We start from the raw sequence: 23,130 nt of genomic DNA, 5'->3' as shown, positions 1-23,130 counted from the left end.
TTACTGAGAGAATCCCTAAAGCAGCCTGGGCAAAAATGAAATAAGGCTTTAAAAAGCAAAGTCCAAATCATGAACATTTTTTTAAATGCTGCACTTGGAACAAATACTCAAATATAATTTTTTTGCCTTCAGGAATTGAGAATGATTAGTGTTGATGAGAGTTTTTTGTTTAACCTCATAAGGCTACCTCTTTTCATGACCCTATTAATTCTCATTTTCTCCCCACACAACATTTTGGGAAATCTTCCTGATCTTATCTGACATCAGAAAGACATGCTTTTGCCCTTGGAGAAACAAATCAATTCCTTCTCCCCGATAGGGTGATGAAAGTTCTTCTCTGCAGTGCTTTCTATTGCTATGGCAACAGAAGATGGGATTTCCCAATGGAACTAGATTTATATATACACAGAGAAAAGCAGTTCTTTAAAAGCTTGATCCCTTTTTTGTTGCCATGTGTACAATACAATCAATGCAATAAACTAACTACCAAGGAAAGGACACCAAACCTTTTTATGTAGGTGTGGAATGAGACCTCTGTGGTATTGAGACCCTCAGTGAAAGGGAGTCAATTTTGAAAGTTTTAACACTGTGACATTGCTGTTGTAGCCATAATAATCTGTAAAATTTGTAATGTGCAAGTTTTCTTAGAAAAGCAGAGATTTGGCTTTATGGACTCTCAAATGGAAGACATAAAATATAAGTAAGCAGTATCGATACTTCCAGTCACAGAAAGAACCCAACACTATGTTATGGTAAAGAACATGATGGGAAGCCCAGAGTGGACCAAATATTTTGTGTAGTGGTGGTACTTTCCACTTCTGTAATTTCTTCATGGAAGAACACAACAGTTGGCCATTTCTGATAAAATCTTATCAGAAGGAATTCAGGGGGCATGATAATTTTCATCACGGCCCCTTAATAGGATAAGGAGACCCACCCTCCTATAATCTGTTGGTTGATCTAAAGGCAATACTTAAGGTAGCTTCTTAGGCTTAGGGTGTCTCTGTAGGAGAAGGAAAGAGCAGTTTTGAAGTATGCAGTAGGGGGCCAATTTGGAATCTGTATCTATCTATCTATCTATCTATCTATCTATCTATCTATCTATCTATCTATCTATCTATCTCATTTAAACGCTTCTGAACTAAAATTCCAAATATGTTTTGGGATTAGATGAAAGCAGATCCTGCTCAAAATGACTTTTCATGAAATTCTTGAATTCCTAAATGCAGACAAGTGAGAAGGGAATAGATAACTTGATGGTAGCTTCAAATATGCTTATTAAATAAATGCTTCTGTAACTTCACCCTTACCGATACCTTATGTGCAAATCCAGTGATTAAGGTTGCTGGGGTTTTCCCCTGCTTTCTTACGAGGATTAAAAACTGCTGTTGAATGATATGACATATTTAAAACAAAAGTAAATGCCACTTGGCTCTGCTCTAAAAGATACACGGATGCTGTCATTCTATTACCCAGGTGGAAGGAGTGAAGTTTCTGGGAAGCTGATGGGAAAATGGCAAAGTGAGTAGAGGTGGTTGTCTGTTTGCCCTATTCTTGCCATGGACGTGGATAAATAGGAACATTATGAGTCATTGCATTGTTGCATGCAAGCCAGAGAAGCGAGGTCAGAGACTTGGCTTATAAAAGGAGAAAAGGATAATTTTGTTAATATATTCAAATGGTAAAGGAAGAACTTAGATAAATGGCATATCATGGGCTGGGAAAAGATGGTTTAAAGACCAGTGGTAAAGAAACTTCTAGGGAAAAAAATCCAGTATGGACATTTTAATAAACGTGATAAATTTATATGCTTTAAGATGAATGAAAAGGATGATAAAAACCAGAGTAAAAATATTTCAGGGGCTTCCCTGGTGGCGCAGTGGTTGAGAGTCTGCCTGCCAATGCAGAGGACACGGGTTCGAGCCCTGGTCTGGGAGGATCCCACATGCCACGGAGCAACTGGGCCCGTGAGCCACAATTACTGAGCCTGCGCGTCTGGAGCCTGTGCTCCGCAACAAGAGAGGCCGCGATAGTGAGAGGCCCGCGCACCGCGATGAAGAGTGGCCCCTGCTCACCGCAACTAGAGAAAGCCCTTGCACAGAAACGAAGACCCAACACAGCCAAAAATAAATAAATAAATAAAAAATTTTAATTAAAAAAAAAAAAAAAAAATATTTCAAATCCATAATGGGATGTTTTGGGGTCACGCTGATAATTGAGTAACATACACTGATAAAATATTTTGAAGGCCTCTCTAAAGATTTGTTGAAAGTGTTTTTTTCATTTCCCCCCTCATTCAAGGAATGAGAAAAGTCAGGAATCTTGAAATTATAGTTAGAACAATTGCCTGGAATAGCGATGTTTTTATTCTTCATTGTTTAGAACCCCAGAAATTTACCAAGTCTCTCAAGCATTTTAATTAGAAGCTGTAATCACAGCAAAAGAGTTTCATTTGTGTCTCTTGAAAATGTCTCTCAGCCTCTAGGGGAAATATGCTCAATCCTCTTTATTCTCCAGTCCCGGGTAGAACCTGTGCCTGTAGCAGGAGGGAGAGGCAATACAGCAGCCATGACCGTTGGCCTCCTTCACTCCCTCTTCAGAAAGCACCTTGTTTGTTTGTTTTTTAACATCTTTTATTGGAGTATAATTGCTTTACAATGGTGTGTTAGTTTCTGCTTTATAAAAAGTGAATCAGCTATACATATACATACATCCCCATATCTCCTCCCTCTTGTGTCTCCCTCCCACCCTCCCTATCCCACCCCTCTAGGTGGACACAGAGCACCAAGCTGATATCACTGTGCTATGTGGCCGCTTCCCACTAGCTAGCTATTTTACATTTGGTAGTGTAATATGTCCATGCCACTCTCTCACTTTGTCTCACTCCCAGTTTACCCTTCCCCCTCCCCGTGTCCTTAAGTCCACTCTCTACGTCTGTGTCTTTATTCCTGTCTTGCCCCTAGGTTCTTCAGAACCACTTTTTTTTTTTAGATTCCTTATATACGTGTTAGCATATGGTATTTGTTTTTCTCTTTCTGCCTTACTTCACTCTGTATGACAGACTCTAGGTCCATCAATCTCACTACAAATAACTCAATTTCATTTCTTTTTATGGCGGAGTAATATTCCACTGTATATATGTGCCACATCTTCTTCATCCATTCATCTGTTGATGGACACTTAGGTTGCTTCCATATCCTAGCTATTGTAAATAGAGCTGCAGTGAACATTGTGGTACATGACTCTTTTTGAATTATGGTTTTTTCAGGGTATATGCCCAGAAGTGGGATTGCTGGGTCGTATGGTAGTTCTGTTTTTAGTTTTTTAAGGAACCTCCATACTGTTCTCCATAGTGGCTGTATCAATTTACATTCCCACCAACAGTGCGGGAGGGTTCCCTTTTCTCCACACCCTCTCCAGCATTTATTGTTTGTAGATTTTTTGATGATGGCCATTCTGACTGGTGTGAGGTGATACCTCATTGTAGTTTTGATTTGCATTTCTCTAATGATTAGTGATGTTGAGAATCCTTTCGTGTGTTTGTTGGCAATCTGTATATCTTCTTTGGAGAAATATCTATTTAGGTCTTCTGCTCACTTTTGGATTGGGTTGTTTGTTTTTGTTGATACTGAGCTGCATGAGCTGCTTGTAAATTTTGAAGATTGATCCTTTGTGCGTTGCTTCATTTGCAAATCTTTTCTCCCATTCTGAGGGTTATCTTTTCGTCTTGTTTATGGTTTCCTTTGCTGTGCAAAGGCTTTTAAGTTTCATTAGGTCCCATTTGTTTATTTTTGTTTTTATTTCCATTTCTCTAGGAGGTGGATCAAAAAGGATCTTGCTGTGATTTATGTCATAGAGTGTTCTGCCTATGTTTTCCTCTTAGAGTTGTATAGTGTCTGGCCCTACATTTAGGTCTTTAATCCATTTTGAGTTTATTTTTGTGTATGGTGTTAGGGAGTGTTCTAATTTCATTCTTTTACATGTAGCTGTCCAGTTGTCCCAGCACCACTTATTGAAGAGGCTGTCTTTTCTCCATTGTATATTCTTGCCTCCTTTATCAAAAATAAGGTGACCATATGTGCATGCGTTTATCTCTGGGTTTTCTGTCCTGTTCCATTGATCTATAATCTGTTTTTGTGCCAGTACCATACTGTCTTGATTACTGTAGGTTTGTAGTATAGTCTGAAGTCCAGGAGCCTGATTCCTCCAGCTCCATTTTTCTTTCTCAAGATTGCTTTGGCTATTCGGGGTCTTTTTTGTTTCCATACAAATTGTGAAATTTTTTGTTCTAGTTCTGTGAAAAATGCCATTGGTAGTTTGATAGGGATTGCATTGAATCTGTAGATTGCTTTGGGTACTAGAGTCATTTTCACAGTGTTGATTCTTCCAATCCAAGAACATGGTATATCTCTCCATCTGTTTGTATTATCTTTAATTTCTTTCATCAGTGTCTTATAGTTTTCAGCATACAGGTCTTTTGTCTCCTTAGGTAGGTTTATTCCTAGGTATTTTATTCTTTTTGTTGCAGTGGTAAATGGGAGGGTTTCCTTAATTTCTCTTTCAGATTTTTCATCATTAGTGTATAGGAATGCAAGAGATTTCTGTGCATTAATTTTGTATCCTGCTACTTTACCAAATTCATTGATTAGCTCTACTAGTTTTCTGGTAGCATCTTTAGGATTCCCTATGTATAGTATCATGTCATCTGCAAACAGTGACAGCTTTACTTTTTCTTTTCTGATTTGGATTTCTTTTATTTCTTTTTCTTCTCTGATTGCTGTGGCTAAAACTTCCAAAACTATATTGAATAATAGTGGTGCGAGTGGACAACCTTTTCTTGTTCCTGATCTTAGAGGAAATGGTTTCAGTTTTTCACCATTGAGAACGATGTTGGCTGTGGGTTTGTCATATATGGCCTTTATTATGTTGAGGAAAGTTCCCTCTGTGCCTACTTTCTGGAGGGTTACATCATAAATGGGTGTTGAATTTTGTTGAAAGCCTTTTCTGCATCTATTGAGATGATCATATGGTTTTCCTCCTTCAATTTGTTAATACGGTGTATCACATTGATTGATTTGCGTATATTGAAGAATCCTTGCATTCCTGGGATAAACCCCACTTGATCATGGTGTATGATCCTTTTAATGTGCTTTTGGATTCTGTTTGCTAGTATTTTGTTGAGGATTTTTGCATCTATGTTCATCAGTGATACTGGCCTGTAGTTTTCTCCCTTTGTGACATCTTTGTCTGGTTTTGGTATCAGGGGGATGGTGGCCTTGTAGAATGACTTTGGGAGTGTTCCTCTCTCTGCAATTTTTTCGAAGAGTTTGAGAAGGATAGGTGTTAGCTCTTGTCTAAATGTTTGATAAAATTCACTTGTGAAGCCATCTGGTCCTGGGCTTTTGTTTGTTGGAAGATTTTTAATCACAGTCTCAATTTCAGTGCTTGTGATTGGTCTGTTTATATTTTCTATTTCTTCCTGGTTCAGTCTCAGAAGGTTGTGCTTTTCTAAGAATTTGTCCATTTCTTCCAGGTTGTCCATTTTATTGGCACATAGTTGCTTGTAATCTCTCATGATCCTTTGTGTTTCCGCAGTGTCAGTTGTTACGTCTCCTTTTTCATTTCTAATTCTATTGATTTGAGTCTTCTCCCTTTTTTTCTGGATGAGTCTGGCTAATGGTTTATCAATTTTGTTTATCTTCTCAAAGAACCAGCTTTTAGTTTCATTGATCTTTGCTATTGTTTCCTTCATTTCTTTTTCATTTATTTCTGCTCTGATCTTTATGATTTCTTTCCTTATGCTGACTTTAGGGTTTTTTTGTTCTTCTTTCTCTAATTGCTTTAGGTGTAAGGTTAGGTTGTTTATTTGAGATGTTTCTTGTTTCTTGAGGTAGGAATGTATTGCTATAAACTTCCCTCTTAGAACTGCTTTTGCTGCATCCCATAGGTTTTGGGTTGTCGAGTTTTCATTGTCATTTGTTTCTAGGTATTTTTTGATTTCCTCTTTGATTTCTTCAGTGAGCTCTTGGTTATTTAGTAGTGTATTGTTTAGCCTCCATGTGCTTGTATTTTTTACGGATTTTTTCCTGTAATTGATATCTAGTCTCATAGCGTTGTGGTCAGAAAAGATACTTGTTATGATTTCAATTTTCTTAAATTTACCAGGGCTTGATTTGTGACCCAAGATATGATCTGTCCTGAAGAATGTTGCATGAGCACTTGAGAAGAAAGTGTATTCTGTTGTTTTGGATGGAATGTCCTATAAATGTCAATTAAATCTATCTGGTCTATTGTGTCATATAAAGCTTGTGTTTCCTTATTAATTTTCTCTCTGGATGATCTCCATTGGTGTAAGTGAGGTGTTAAAGTCCCCTGCTATTATTGTGTTACTGTCAATTCCTCTTTTATAGCTGTTAGCAGTTGCCTTATGTATTGAGGTTCTCCTATGTTGGGTACATATATATTTATAATTGTTATATCTTCTTCTGGGATTGATCCCTTGATCATTATGTAGTGTCCTTCCTTGTCTCTTGTAACATTCTTTATTTTAAAATCTATTTTGTCTGATATGAGAACTGCTACTCCAGCTTTCTTTTGATTCCCATTTGCATGGAATATCTTTTTCCATCCCCTCACTTTCAGTCTCTATGTGTCCCTAGGTCTGAAGTGGGTCTCTTGTAGACAGCATATATATGAGTCTCATTTTTGTATCCATTCAGCCAGTCTATGTCTTCTGGTTGGAGCATTTAATCCCTTTACATTTAAGGTAATTATTGATATATATGTATGTTCCTATTACCATTTTCTTAATTGTTTTGGGTTTGTTATTGTAGGTCTTTTCCTTCTCTTGTGTTTCCTGCCTAGAGAAGTTCCTTTAGCATTTGTTGTAAAGCTGGTTTGGTTGTGCTGAATTCTCTTAGCTTTTGCTGTCTGTAAAGCTTTGAATTTCTCCGTCAAATCTGAATTAGTTCCTTGCTGGGTAGAGTAATCTTGGTTGTAGGTTTTTCCCTTTCATCACTTTAAATATGTCCTGCCACTCTCTTCTGGCTTGCAGAGTTTCTGCTGAAAGATCAGCTGTTAACATACAGGGGAATCCCCATAAGTTTATTTGTTGTTTTTCCCTTGCTGCTTTTAATATTTTTTCTTTGTATTTAATTTTTGATAGTTTGATTAATATGTGTCTTGGCATGTTTCTCCTTGGATTTATCCTGTATGGGACTCTCTGTGCTTCCTGGACTTGATTGACTATTTCCTTTCCCATATTAAGGAAATTTTCAACTATAATCTCTTCAAATATTTTCTCAGTCCCTTTTTTTTCTCTTCTTCTTCTGGGACCCCTATAATTCGAATGTTGGTGTGTTAAATGTTGTCCCAGAGGTCTCTGAGACTGTCCTCAATTCTTTTCATTCTTTTTTCTTTATTCTGCTCTGCAGTGGTTATTTGCACTATTTTATTTTCCAGGTCAGTTATCCGTTCTTTTGCATCAGTTATTCTGCTCTTGATTCCTTCTAGAGAGCTTTAAATTTCATTTATTGTGTTGTTCATCATTGTTTGTTTGCTCTTTAGTTCTTCTAAGTCCTTGTTAAACGTTTCTTTTATTTTCTCCATTCTATTTCCAAGATTTTGGATAATCTTTACTATCATTACTCTGAATTCTTTTTCAGGTAGACTGCCTATTTCCTCTTCATTTGTTTGATCTGGTGGGCTTTTACCTTGCTCCTTCATCAGCTGTGTGTTTCTCTGTCTTCTCATTTTGCTTAACTTACTGTGTTTGGGGTCTCCTTTTTGCAGGCTGCAGGTTCGTAGTTCCAGTTGTTTTTGGTGTCTGCCCCCAGTGGCCAAGGTTGGTTCAGTGGGCTGTGTAGGCTTCCGGATGGAGGGGACTGGTTCCTGTGTTCTGGTGGATGAGGCTGGATCTTGTCTTTCTGGTGGGCAGGACCGAGTCCAGTGGTGTGTTTTGGGGTATCTGTGACCTTATCATGATTTCAGGCAGCCTCTCTGCTAATGGGTAGGTTTGTGGTCCTGTCTTGCTAGTTGTTTGGCATAGGGTGTTCAGCAGTGTAGCTTGCTGGTCGTTGAATGGAGGTGGGTCTTAGCGTTGAGATGGAGATCTCTGGGAGAGCTTTCACCGTTTGTTATTACATGGAGCCGGGAGGTCCGTGGTGGACCAATGTGCAGAACTCGGCTCTCCCACCTCAGAGGCACAGGCCTGATACGCGGCTAGAGCACCAAGACCCTGTCAGCCACATGGCTTCCTTCAACCAAGAAATGTTGTTTTTGTCATTTTCAAAATGCTCAGCTGTTCTGACTTTATCTTTTCCAGCTCAGTTTCTGACATCTGTTTGTTCCCAAGGGAGGAGGCCCAAGGCATGGGATCGGGGAGCAGCGTGGTGATGCTCTGGGCATCCTCCCTTCTCATCTCTCGATGTCCAGCATTCCTCTCTCAAGCACCTTGTTAATGCTTACTCTGCCACGATGTTTCAGGACCACGTAGAGTGATAGAAACAGCCCTTGCCCTCATGAAACAGACAGTCTAATCAAATCCTCTTCTTCATAGCTCTTGGGACTTCAGGTGTGATGTAACCTGGGGAGTCTCTTTGGTGGAGACTAAGGTCGAGTTAAGGCCATCTTTTTCCCAGGATCAGGCTTCAAACTCTAATGCTGCCAAGCTCTGTGATTTATCAGCCCAGTTGCCTAAGCAAAAAACTGTCAGGTTTCACATGTTCAAGCTTTTCCTTAGCCTCAAACACCCTCACCCTGTCTCTCTCTTGCTCTCTTTCCCTTACATATCTCTTGACTCTTCCTCTCCATCCTCTCTGCCCCTGTCTTACCTCACTCTCTCACCTAGTCTCTGGCCTCTCTGCTTCCTCTCCTAACAGCCCTCACCCATCTGTTCTTCCCACTGTTCCTCACTGCTACTAGGTTTACCTTCCTGACATGTGAAACTATTTATGTTGTATCCTGCTCATGACTGTCAGTGGTGCCCTAACTCTCTGGCCCGATTAAAAGGGCTTTCAAGGCTGCCCTGGCCTGCCCGTTATTGGTTTACGTGTCTGTCCTTCCTTTTAAGGTGGGCTTCTTGAAAGAGGGGCAGTGTATTTTCTGTTTTTGTTATCTATGGCACCACCTGACATTTCATAGGTCCTTAAATAAGGGTTTGTTGAATGAATGAATGAATGAATGAACTAAAATATACCAAATTGTCATAGGGTTTTCATAGACTGCTTCCATCCACTCTTTTAATGAAACAAGTATGACACTCCATAATCTACTTGCAATTTTCTAGAACATCTAGAAACTATCAAGGACCAGATGTATCCCAGCAAAATTGATATTGAGAGGGTACTTTTATACTTTATTGGTCTTCTCTCACCAACTCTGAATGCTAAAGTGTTCTACAAGCTTAAAATGTTTTAAAGCCTCTAACAGTCACCTATTGTGAAAAAACTACCCTTTTATGTGTGTTTTCTTTTTATATTACTCCTCATAATGATCCCAGAGGATATATTTTCCAGCAAGTACTAAGATGGCCAACTCAGACTCAGGGCACCCAGGTGTTTTTCATCCCAGCCCATACTCTCCTCCCTTCCCCTCCATCAGGACCCTCGTTCACTCCCAACACAGCTGAAGCCAGGAAATCACCTGCACCTTGTTTGCCTTCCCGGGAAACCCCACACTCCCCCGTCCAGACCAGGCCTGGCCCAGACCCATAGACTGCCTGACAGAGTTCGAAAGAGGAGCACATTTCCTTATGGAGGGGCTTGCCTGGATCGGCCGGCTCCCCCATCGCAGGGTGCAGCAGTTGGACTGGGTCAGAAAGGGAGAGCAATGCCTGAGGTGGTGCTGCAGGGGAAAGGCTTGAGGAAAAGGCAGCCATGGTCTCCTGGGGTGAATTCTAGACACCTCGCTGCTGCCAGGAGGAACAACTGGCCCCCGAGGATGTGCAGTGACATGGTGCATAAGGGTTGCTGCAGCCTTGGACCATGGCAGATATTGGATTTGTCCTTCCTCTTCCTGAAAGGTGATAGACTTTCGGCCCGCCTGCGTGCATTTCACTCCCAAGTTCTGAACTCGGGCAGTCTCCCCCCTGCACAGCCTTTGGGCCAGAGCCTGGTCCCCTGGCCAGGCCCCTGGGGAGAGTGCCCTGTGACTATGGCTGGCGGTGGGGGGTAGGGGATAGGGGGGTGGGGGTAGGGCAGGTGAGGCAGATTGAAATTTGCTTGATTGGTAGTGTGAGCCGAACTCCTTTCTGACTGGAGCGTCCTCACTGGCACCTGGAGCACGCAGGTGTTTCTCATCCCAGGAAGCCTCTGCCTCCGCAGAACTCGCGAGATCCCGTGAGATGGGGCTGCTTCTTGGAAGGGCGGTGGCGGCAGAAGCTCCTGGGCTTGATTCCTCTGAGACGCCCCGAAGGTCAGCGCTCCCAACCCATCCTCTTCCTCCTCCTCCATTTGGACCCACACTCCACACTCCCACCCCGCAACCCTGCAGCCAAAACCACAAAGCTCACCCTCCAGGCAGCTCCAACTCCACCCTCTTTGCTTACAAAGAAAAAGGAAAAACCAAAACTCGATGAAGTATCCAGCCTCGTAGGGAGAGTGCAAGTGGAGCCGACCTCCAGCTTAGGAGGCATCACAGGGACTGAAGACCTGTGGATGGGGGCACTGGGAGCTCCTGGGAAGGCCAGCCGCACCCCGGCGCCAGGGTACAAGGGCCTGGGAGGGCCAACGGTAAGGAAAGGGAGCCAACACTCGGGGTCCTGTGCAAAAGATGGTACTAGGTTTGGTGGGAGACCCAGGAAGTGAGCACAGTGGGATGAGAGACACCAGAACAGACTGTGGGGCTTGGTGGTTGCAGAATTGGGGGCCGGGGCACACATGGAGCCAAGGGAGAAGCAGAAAGTAGTTTGTTTCTGAAAGGAACACCCATATCCACAGAGACAGGCCTATGTTGGTTGTATCTTTCTGTTGCCAGTTACACAAATAATGATGGTAATGAAACTTGAGTGCTTACTCTGTGCTAAATGCTCTATATTCATTATATCATCTATTTTCATATATTATCTTCATTTTAAAGATGAGGAACCTGAGGGCAAAAGAGATCAAGTAATATGTCCAAGGAACTAGAGGTAGTGAGGGGCAGCCAATGTGCAAATCCAGGTGTCTGATTCCAGAGCATATATTCTTATCAAAATCAAGCTGAAAGTTGAAAAGGAAAAAAAAATTCTACTTCTGTTAACTGTAAACAGATGCTGAAATTGAAAAGGAAAAAAATTCTACTTTTGTTTATTGTGTAAACAGTCATCTGCTAGTTTTTTATATAGGTCTTTCGTTTAATTCCCAACACCTATTTTTAGAAAGGCACAACTTCTTTACACACCGAATTTAAAACGTTCAAGTGATTTCTCATCTAGGAGTAATAATGATTACATTTCTCCCTCTTAACTGCTACAGATTCCTTGAAATTCTAGTTGGTATTTGACAGTTTTATTTTGATTGGACTACAGATGTAGGAAAAATTCTACACAAACCACAGGCATAGTAATTTGCGGTTCTCTTAGTGTCAGTGATTTGTGTAAAATAGAAATTTTCATTTAAAATACATAATCTGTGGCAGCAGATACAGAAACAGCACTTGACTCTGAGACCCCCTCCATGCTTTGAAATCCTAATGAGGGTGGTATCCAGAGCTTCTGCAAGCAGGTTTAATTAATTCTGAGAAGTGCACTTTCTCCTGGCAACAGCATTTTTTTTTCAACTTAAAGTCAAAAGTTAATTTGAAAGCTGAGTACAGTAAGTAAATACCATAACATAAGGCAATTATAGAATATAGAGTTATAACAGTTGTCTGATTTTCAAGGTTACCAAGCAGGTAAGATGAGATGAAATTATTGTTAAACTGTGCTAAGCCTCTCTTTGCCAAAGTTGAACATTTCTATTAGACCAATCAGCTAATTCATTACTTTGGGGACAGTTTGGACTCTTTCTCTTGGGATTATCTTGTTAGATGATTAAAATGAGAAATGTGGATAAAAGATGATCAGTGTTTTTTTTAACTTTGTTCAATAGGAAGATGTGAAAGAGGCCTTTTTCTTTTTCAGCCTTGCCTTACACCCAGATAAAACCCTTGTTGCAACTGGCCAAGTTGGGAAGGAGCCATATATATGTATATGGGACTCCTATAATGTCCAGACTGTGTCTATTCTTAAAGATGTCCATACACATGGAGTCGCCTGCCTGGCTTTCGACTCGGATGGACAGGTATGTATCTTTTTGCATTTTCTTTTTCTTTAATGACTTCTCACAAGTCACCTAGAATTATAATGCACATAGCCTATAGGCTCAGAAGGTCTGTCAACCCTCCCTATCTCCCCTTGTCAGCCTCTTAGAACCCTCATATGTTTGGTCCTTTTCCACACTCATGGTACTGACATCCAGCTCTGGATAGGACCCAGTTTTGGTTCCCCCAGTCTCACTATTAGGTTAAAAAGCCTCCAGAAAGGAAGTTGTGAACTTCATGTTGATTGGGTTCATAGTGACTCAGTGATTCTACTTTGTCTTCCATTGTTAGCTTCCTATTTGGAATGAGGGTTGCACCGAACCTTTTTCACTGACCTCAAGCCCTGAGTATCTCCTTGATTCCCCTTGCTTTCAGAAGATAGCATCACCTCCTAATAATTCATTGAGAAGATTCTATTTGATTCTTTAACCTTGAGGTGACTTCTAACTCCTTTCCTCTACCCATTCACCTCAATTCAAGCAGTCACTGATCCATGTGTATTTATTAGTTTCTTTACAGTGACTCTGACATTCATTCTCTCCTTCCCATTCTCCCTGCCACCATCCTTTAAGTTCCAAATCTGTGTCATGCCTGACAGTTTAAGTAACCTCTTAACTGGTCTTCACACAGTCAATTTCTTGCTAATGCATTTCACCAACTGAAAAAAGTGTCAGAACGTTGTTTAAAAACAACAGAAGCTTGGAGTACCCCCTGAATGAAGTCCACACTTTGTGGCCGGGCATTCTAGGCTGACCAACTTTTCTAGCCTTCTCTTCACTATTCCCTTGCAGTCAAGTTGGACAAGTCAGCAAGATTCCTCTATCAGACCAGGTACTTTGGCACGTCCAGACACTTTCTCATGCTGCCCTCTTCACCTCCAGTGCCCTGCTCACCCTGTTTGCCCCTTAAAATGACTCATTCTTCCAAGACACTTCATAGGTCTTCATGAAGCCCTCCCAGTCTCCCCGTCCAACAAAGTGTCTCTCTTTCTGTGGACTTCCAGCAACACTTGATAGAAAAGATTTGTTAATGTGTTATAGATACCAACTCTATCTCAATTTTTAAAAGATGTTAAAGAGAAGGGAGTGGAAGCGTAGAGGCCTCATTCCTGGCTCTCCCTGCATTCACCTCCTCACGAAGGCCGTGCCTTTTCTTCCTGGCCTTCTCCACATTCCTAGGATGCCCTTCCTCTGTCTCTTTCACTCTTGTATTAATGCCAGTTAGTTCCTTCAGTCTGTTTTTTGGTAAATTTTAGAGTTACTTCTCTAAGTCCATATTGTGGAAAGACCTGTGAAATTATTCATAGAAGATTGACCAAACTGAGAGTTTGCAGGTAGTTCAGATAGGACTTGACCTGGTTTGGGTCACTTTTTAAACAGTTAAGATTTACTTTGTGTTTTCTGGTATTTTGAGAGAGTAGTGATCATTCTATTCATTTTTCTTTCCAGAATTAGATTCAATACATATGTGGACCCCTGGTATATATGTTTTTGATTTAACTACTCTATAATCTTGTCCAGTTTAGTCAGGATAATGCATAAGTTCTATTGTATATCCAGATCTAAAGAGAAATAGTTAGATAGTAACATTTATTCAGATTTGCAGTTATTAACTTCCTGACAAAACTGAATGAATGTGTCAGGATGCATATGTATGTACAAGTGTAAATGAATGCTTTGATGTGAACTTACATGCACATTGTCTAATCTGATTTTGCTTTTCTAGCAAACGTTTATCAAAATTCTAGCAAACATTCTTTATCAATGTTCTAGCAAACATTCTTTATCAAAATCACAAGAAAAATGTAATGTAGCAGGGGGAAATCCAGCTGTAACTTTTAGTTCTTTGTTCATGTTATTTTGTGTTAGAATCCTAGCTATTTTTTTAGGTTCCATTTTGAAGGTAGAGACAGGGATGGACTGCATGGTACTTTCACAACTGTCAGTTGAGAAAAATAACCTCCTATTTGTTTGCTGTGATGGATTTCGTGGCTTGTTGATGCCTATTGCTTCAGATCTGCCTTTTTCCCTGGACAGAGTTCACTGGAATCGAGTGATATTTAGAAAATGACAAATGGACCATCACCTCACAAGCATCAAAAGGCAATTGAAATGCTTTTCAGGTAGCGATAGGGTCTGTCACTGCAAATGAACAGAATAGATTTCTTTTGGCTTTTTCTCAATCTTCTTCACATTTCTTATGTGGGTTTTACTTTAGTGCCCATGTTTATGTTAACTGCTTTTTCTGTTTAAGTAAAGAGAAAAGAAAAAAATAAGCTGAATGGAATTCACCCACTTCAAATTTTCGTATATAGATAAAAATACAACCATGTCTTATAATCATTTCCATTACTGCAACTCTCAATTGAAAATTACAGCAAAGACCTCCTTTCATTAAGCACCAGTTTTAAAACCTCCAACTATATGTTTTTTATACTAAATATTCCTAATGGAAGCTGCCTTTAGTGAAGAAACCTGAATAATCTCTGCATAACAGTACATGTATACATTTAGCCATATATGGCTGTCTATCATTGCATATATATGCACATACACACACAGTGAAATACATAAGCTCACATACTGTTATACTTGGGTAATGATGTTTTTAAAACCTTTTGACTTACATTATTTCACTGATCCATACAACAATACTACTTTGTAGACAGAAAAAATATTTTACACTCATTTTACAGTTGAAAAAATTGAAATTTAAGGAGTTTAATTTTCTAAGGCTTTACGTCTGACTAATCATGAAGTCAAAAGGGAAGCCAAGGGCTTCCCTGGTGGTGCAGTTGTTGAGAGTCTGCCCGCCAATGCAGGGGACACGGGTTCGAGCCCTGGTCTGGGAGGATCCCACATGCCGCGGACCAACTGGGCCCGTGAGCCACAACTGCTGAGCCTGCGCGTCTGGAGCCTGTGCTCCCAACAAGAGAGGCCATGATGGTGAGAGGCCCGCGCACCACGATGAAGAGTGGCCCCCGCTCGCCACAACTGGAGAGAGCCCTCGCACAGAGACGAGGACCCAACACAGCCAAAAATAAATAAAATAAATAAGTAAAATTTAAAAAAAAAAAAAAAAAGGGGGAAGCCAAATCTACTTACTCCCAGCCCAGACCTCTCTCTATTACATAGTGTTGTTTCTATGCTGCTAGAAGCTCTGATTTTGGTGTCCCTAATATGTGTTTTGACCCTATTAATTTTGTATATACTCAGGTGTGGAATTTTTTTTCCCTTTGAGGACAAGGTCTGATCTGAATCCAGTGAATTTAGACTGGGAGATGAAGTACCAGAGTACTTTTACTAAAATTATGTATCCTTCTGTGGTCACTCCAAATGTTTGTGAAATTATGAAAATTAAGAAGAATGAAGATAATGTTCATTTATGGGATTTCTTCTCCATGTGTTTGTCAAACCCTTTCATTTTAACAGTTTGGTGAGGCTTTTAGACTACAGAATCCTAGATGCTCTTAAAACCGTATTAAGATCTTAAATTTGAAATTTTAAATCCTGCCTTCTAGTTCTGTTCCTATGATTTCCACTGATTAATCAGAGACTTCATGAGATTTTGCATGTTTCCTATGTTTAAGAAGGACAAATTGGTTGTAGGTTTTAGGTTGTCGAAATTTTAGTATATGCTAATGGAATAATATCTACTGTGATATGTTTAGTTTTGGATTTAAGATGGATTTTGAGAAATCATTTTTTTCACAAGAAATTCAATACTTGGCCCATAGTAGGTAATAAGAACTATTTATCGAAAGACAGAATGGATAATAGGAAGTTTTCCCATCATTTTCTGGTATTAAATTATTGTTCTTATTCTTAGCGTTTAGCCTCTGTGGGATTGGATGCCAAAAACACAGTCTGCATTTGGGACTGGAGGAAGGGAAAACTTCTGGCCTCAGCCACTGGCCACTCTGACCGGGTAAGACCTTGTTGGATCAAGCCATGCAGGTTTCATTACTGTGGGGGAACTGTGATGTAGCTTCTCAGAGTTGTAGTATTTTTTAAAATAAAATTTTCAAGTGTAGATTTTCCCTCCATATGCAACTTAAAATCTTACTGTTTATAAAAATTAATTTATGATTAGTAGCTATGTCGGCATGATCGCTTCTGGTGATCAGATGCTTTATTTAAATTGTTACTGTTATTCATAGGCAAAACAAATTTTTGATACTGGCATTTAGCTTCATAAAATAAAAATAGAATTGAATTTGAAATTATATGCACTGTTTAGGTGTATTCATTTAGAAATGGAAATAGTTGTTAGAAAATAATATTCACAAGATATGTTTACAAGTGTATACATTTGAATTTCAAATGAATGTAATGACAACTGTGTGATTCTTTGTTATAGTCAAGAAACTGGAATATAAATTGTGGCCTGCTTACCATTCATATTGAAGTCATTGTGATCATAGATGATAATTCCATGTAGCCATAGCTGGCAAGATGGGGTAGGAAGCAGGCATGTGCATTAGCTGGTCAGAAATCTATTCCTCCAGTGTCTGGAATAATTAAAATAATTTGGCTATTTTATTGTCTTGATTTTCTAATTGTAAAAAAAATGAATTTGCATGACTGTCTTACATTGATTCCTAGTTGTTCTGTATTTCTGCAAAGTATAACTCCATGCAGAATGAGACCCTAATTAAATGTAAATTCACTGCCTCTTGATTGGTGTGAACTCTAAAAGATTTCTTTATATGAATGGCATATTCATCTAGGGAGAATTCTCATTTTAAGGGCCCCCCTAGCTTTTACTGAACATTTGGGCAAATTGTATTCGAGGATTAAGTCCTCAGAAAGTCCAGGAGTGATCAGCAATGGAACGTTAGTGTTGGAAGAGGCCTGGCACCCCTCTGGTGCAATGGTTCCCACCAGTGGCTACACATAAGAATCCCCTGGGCAGATTTCAGACTATAGTGATGCTTGGGCTTTACCCGCAGGTATTGATATTAACTTACTGCTATTTAATTGGTATTAACTTAGTACTTAATGAACAGGTTGAAAATATTTGTGATTCTTGCATTTGGTTTTTTTTTTCCTACATTAAATTATATCAATATTTATTCTCAATTTATTAATTTTATTTACTTATTTATTTTTAATATTTTTATTTTATATTAAAGTATAGTTGATTTACAATGTTATATTAGTTTCAGGTGTACAGCAAAGTGATTCAGTTATACATATACATATATCCATTCTTTTTCAGATTCTTTTCCAATATAGGTTATTATACAATATTGAGTATAGTTCCCTGTGCTATACAGTAGGTCCTTGTTGATGGTCTATTTTATATATAATAGTGTGTATATGTTAATCCCAAACTCATAACTTATTCCCCCCCACACCTTTCCCCTATGGTAACCATAAGTTTGTTTTCGAAGGCTGTGAGCCTGTTTCTGTTTTGTAAATAAGTTCACTTGTATCATTTTTTTAGGTTCCACATATAAGTAATATCATATATATTTGTCTTTCTCTGTCTGACTTACATCACTTAGTATGGTAATCTCTAGGTCCATCCATGTTGCTGCAAATGGCATTATTTCATTCTTTTTTATGGCTGAGTAGTATTCCATTGTACTTATACCACATCTTCTTTATCCATTCCTCTGTTAATGGACATTTAGGTTACTTCCATGTCTTGGCTTTTGTAAATAGTGCTGCAATGAACATTGGAGTGCATGTATCATTTCGAATTATGGTTTTGTCTGGATATATGCCCAGGAGTGGGATTGCTGGATCATATGGTAGTTCTATTTTTAGTGGTGTAAGGAACCTCCATGCTGTTCTCCATAGTGGTTATACCAATTTACATTCTTTTGTACCAATTTACATTCCCACCAACAGTGTGGGAGGGTTCCCTTTTCTCCACACCCTCTCTAGCATTTATTGTTTGTAGAATTTTTCATGATGGCCATTCTGACTGGTGCGAGGTGATACCTCATTGTAGTTTTGATTTGCATTTCTCTAATAATTAGTGATGTTGAGCATCTTTTCATGTGCTTTTTGGCCATCTGTATGTCTTCTTTAGAGAAATATCTATTTAGATCTTCTGCCCATTTTTTTTTATTTGGTTGGTTGTTTTTTGATATGGAGCTGCATGAGGTGTTTGTATATTTTGGGATTAATCCCTTGTTGGTTGCTTCCTTTGCAAATATTTTCTCCCATTCTGTAGGTTGTCTTTTCCTTTTGTTTATGGTTTCCTTTGCTATGCAAAAGCGTTTTACGTTTCATTAACCCCCATTTGTTTATTTTTGTTTTTATTTTCATTACTCTGAGAGGTGGATCCAAAAGATCTTGCTGAGATTTATGTCAGAGAGTGTTCTGCCTATGTTTTCCTCTAAGAATTTTATAGTATCCAGTCTTACATTTAGGTCTTTAACCCATTTTGAGTTTATTTTTGCATATGGTGTTAGGGAGTGTTCTAATTTCATTCTTTTACATGTTGCTGTCCAGTTTTCCCAGCACTACTTATTGAAGAGACTGTCTTTTCTCCATTGTATATTCTTGCTTCCTTTGTCTTAGATTAATTGACCATAGGTGCAGTGGTTTATTTCTGGACTTTCTATCCTGTTCCATTGATCTATATTTCTGTTTTTGTGCCAGTACCATACTGTTTTGATTACTGCAGATTTGTAGTATAGTCTGAGGTCAGGGAGCCCGATTCCTCCAGCTCTGTTTTTCTTTCTCAGGATTGCTTTGGCCATTCAGGGTCTTTTGTGTTTCCAAACAAAGTTAAAAATTTTTTGTTTACCAAATTTATTGATGAGCTGTAGTAGTTTTCTGGTAGCATCTTTAGGATTTTCTATGTATAGTATCATGTCATCTGAAAACAGTGACAGTTTTCCTTCTCCTTTTCCAATTTGGATTCCTTTTATTTTTCTTCTCTGATTGCCATGGCTAGGGCTTCCAAAACTATGTTGAATAAAAATGGCGAGAGTGGATATCCTTGTCTTGTTCCTGATCTTAGAGGAAATGCTTTCGGCTTTTAACCATTGAGAATGATGTTAGCTGTGGGTTTGTCATATATGGCCTTTATTAGGTTTAAATAGTTTCCCTCTGTGCCCACTTTCTGGAGAGTTTTTATCATAAACGGGTGTTGAATTTTGTCAGAGCTTTTTCTGCATCTACTGAGGTGATCATAGGTTTTTTTTTTTTAAATTGGAGTATAGTTGCTTTACAATGTTGTGTTAGTTTCTGCTTTACAGCAAAGTGAATCAGCCATATGTATACATATATCCCCTTCCTCCCAGATTTCCTTCCCATCTAGGTCACCACAGAGCACAGAGTAGAGTTCCCTATGCTATACAGTAGGTTCTCACTAGTTATCTATTTTATACATAGTAGTGTATATATGTCAATCCCAGTCTCCCAATTCATCTTTGCTAGTATTTTGTTGAGGATTTTTGTGTCTATGTTCATCAGTGATATTGGCCTGTAATTTTCTTTTTTTGTGGTATCTTTGTCTATTTTTTTGTATCAGGGTGATGGTGGCCTCATAGAATGAGTTTGGGAGTGTTCCTTCCTCTGCAATTTTTTGGAAGAGTTTCAGAAGGATAGGTGTTAACTCTTCTCTAAATGTTTGATAGAATTCACCTGTGAAGCCATCTGGTCCTGGACTTCTGTTTGTTGGAAGATTTTTAATCACAGTTTCAATTTCAGTACTTGTGATTGGTCTGTTCATATTTTCTATTTCTTCCTGGTTCAGTCTTGGAAGGCTATACCTTTCTAAGAATTTGTCCATTTCTTCCAGGTTGTCCATTTGATTGGCATGGTGTTGCTTGTAGTGGTCTCTTATGATCCTTTGTATTTCTGTAGTGTCAGTTGTAACTTCTTTTTCATTTCTAATTTTATTGATTTGAGCCCTCTCCCTTCTTTTCTTGATGAGACTGGCTTAAGGCTTGTCAGTTTTGTTTATCTTTTCAAAGAACCAGCTTTTAGTTTCATTGATCTTTGCTATCGTTTCCTTCATTTCTTTTTCATTTATTTCTTCTCTGATCTTTATGATTTCTTTCCTTCTACTAACTTTGGGTTTTGTTTGTTCTTCTTTCTCTAGTTGCTTTAGGTGTAAGATTAAGTTGTTTATTTGAGATTTTTCTTGTTTCCTGAAGTAAGATTGTATTGCTATAAACTTCTCTCTTAGAACTGCTTTTGCTGCATCCCATAGTTTTTGGATTGTAATCTTTTCATTGTCATTTGTCTCCAGTTATTCTTTTATTTCCTCTTTGATTTCTTCAGTGATCCTTTGGTTGTTTAGTAACATGTTGTTTAGCCTCCATGTGTTTGTGTTTTTTACAGTTTGTGTGTGTGTGTGTGTGTGTGTGTGTGTGTGTGTGTGATTGATTTCTAATCTCATAGCATTGTGGTCAGAAAAGATACTTGATATGATTTCAGTTTTTTTAAAATTTACTGAGGCTTGATTTGTGGCCCAGCATGTGATCTATCCTGGAGAATGTTCCATGTGCACTTGAGAAGAATGTTTATTCTGCTGCTTTCTATAAATATCAATTAAGTCCATCTGGTCAAATGTGTCATTTAAGGCCTGTGGTTCCTTATTGATCTTCTGTCTGGATGATCTGTACATTCATGTAAACTGGGGTGTTAAAGTCCCCCACTATTACTGTGTTACTGTTGATTTCTGCTTTTACGGCTGTTAGCATTTGCCTTATATATTGAGGTGCTCCTATGTTGGGTGCATATATATTTACAGTTGTTATATCTTCTTCTTGGATTGATCCCTTGATCATTATGTAGTGTCCTTCTTTGTCTCTTATAACAGTCTTTATTTTAAAGTCTATTTTGTCTGATGTGAGTATTGCTACTCCAGCTTTCTTTTGATTTCCGTTTACATGGGATATTTCCATCCCCTCACTTTCAGTCTGTATGTGTCTTTTGGTTGGAGTATTTAATCCATTTACACTTAAGGTAATTATCCATATGTATGTTCTTATTGCCATCTTGTTAATTGTTTTGGATTTGTTTTTGTAGGTATTTTTTCTTCTCTCTCTTTTGTTCTCTTGTGATTTGATGACCATCTTTAGTGTTGTGTTTGGGTTGCTTTTTATTTTTTGTGTGTGTATCTATTGTAGATTTTTGGTTTGTGGTTCCCGTGAGGTTTTGATATAGCAGTCTATATATATACAAGATTGTTTTAAGTTGCTGGTCTCTTAATTTCAAATGCATTTCCAATATCCTGCATTTGTACTCTCCTCATGATTGCTGGTTTTGGTATCATATTTGTGTGTGAATGATTTCCTACATTTACTGTACGTTTGCCTTTACTGGTGAGGTTTCCCATTCGTAATTCTTTTGTTTCTAGTTGTGACCTTTTCTTTTCCGGCTAGAGAATTTCCTTTAGCATTTGTTGTAAAGCTGGTTTGGTGGTGCTGAATTCTCTTAGCCTTTGCTTGTTTGTAAAGCTTTTGATTTCTCCACTGAATCTGAATGAGAGCCTTGCTGGGAAGAGTATTCTTGTAGGCTGTAGGTTTTTGCCTTTCATCACTTTAAATATATCATGCCATGCCCTCCTTTTTCAGGTAAATTGACTTCTTTTTCAGGTAGATTGACTTCATTTTCAGGTAGACTGACCATCTCTACTTCACTTAGTTGTTCTTCTGAGGTTTTATCTTGTTCCTTCATCTGGAATATATTTCTCTGCCATCTCATTTTGTCAAACTTTCTGTGTTTGTGGTCTCTGTTCCTCAGGCTGCAGGATTGCAATTCTTGCTTCTGGTGTCTGCCCATTGGTGGGTGAGGTTGGTCCAGGGGCTTGTGGAAGCTTTCTTGTAGGAGGGATTAGTGCCTGCCCACTGGTGGGTGGAGCTGTGTCTTGTCCCTCTGTTGCGCAGGGCCCTGTCAAGGGTTGAATTTATAGGCGATTGTTGGCTCAAGACAACTTTAGACAGCCTGTCTGCTGATGGGTGGGGCTGTGTTTCCCCCCCACCCCCACCGCTGGTTGTTTGGCCTGAGGCATCCCAGCACTGGAGCCTGCAAGCTGTTTGGTAGGGCCAGATCTCGGTGCCAAAATAGCAACATCTGGGAGAGCTCATGCCAATAAATATTCCCTGGGGCCTCTGCCACCAGTGTCCTTGCCCCCACAGTGAGCCACAGCCAACCCCTGCCTCTCCAGGAGAGCCTCCAAGACCTGCAGGTAGGTCTGGCCCAGGATCCTATGGAGTCACTGCTTTGCCCTGGGTCCCAGTGCATATGAAACCTTGTGTGCACCCTCCAAGAGTGCAGTCTCTGTTTCCCCCAGTCGTGTGGAACTCCTGCACTCAAGTCCCACTGGCCTTCAAAGCCAAATGCTCTGGGGGCTCCTCCTCCCAATGCCAGACCCCCAGGCTGGAGAGCCTGACATGGGGCTCAGATCTCTCACTCCTGTGGGAGAACCTCTGTGATATAATTATTTTCCAGCTTTTGGTCTCCCACCCAGTGGGTATGGCACTTGATTATATCATGAACGTACCCCTGCTACTGTCTTGTTGTGGCTTCTTTTTTGTCTTTGGGTGTGGAATATCTTTTTTGGTAGGTTCGAGTCTTTTTCGTAGGTGGTTGTTCAGCAGTTAGTTGTGATTTTGGTGTTTTCATGAGAGGAGGTGAGCTCAAGTCCTTCTACTCTACCATCTTGTCTCCTGCTCATACCTTGCATTTTGGATATTACTGTTTCTGCTGTTCCGTGATCCCATTATATCTTATCTTACAAAGTGGTTGAATTGGACTGGATCAATACATGAATTTCCTGTTGTTTTGCCGATGAACTGTACATTTTCCAGTTAGGAGTAGATTGTAAAAAGTACAATGCTATCTAGTGAGAACTCTGTAATTTTAAGAGCCTAGAATG

General features: G+C 39.4%; 1 protein-coding gene across 6 annotated transcripts in view; it reads left to right on the top strand.

Moving 5' to 3' along the window:
• Positions 1-23,130, top strand: part of EML6 (EMAP like 6) — a 356,906-nt gene that overhangs the window by 166,492 nt on the left and 167,284 nt on the right. For all 6 annotated transcript variants that reach the window (XM_036873387.1, XM_036873381.1, XM_036873382.1 and 3 more), the window contains 2 exons: positions 12,101-12,260; positions 16,108-16,206. In XM_036873387.1, the coding sequence (XP_036729282.1) occupies positions 12,101-12,260; positions 16,108-16,206 (259 nt within the window). The remainder of the gene's footprint in view (positions 1-12,100; positions 12,261-16,107; positions 16,207-23,130) is intronic.

Source organism: Balaenoptera musculus, chromosome 13 (genome assembly GCF_009873245.2).
Source record: "Balaenoptera musculus isolate JJ_BM4_2016_0621 chromosome 13, mBalMus1.pri.v3, whole genome shotgun sequence".
Lineage (NCBI taxonomy): Eukaryota > Metazoa > Chordata > Mammalia > Artiodactyla > Balaenopteridae > Balaenoptera > Balaenoptera musculus.
Note: the sequence above shows the minus strand (reverse complement) of the source record. Positions and strands in the feature narration are given on the sequence as shown.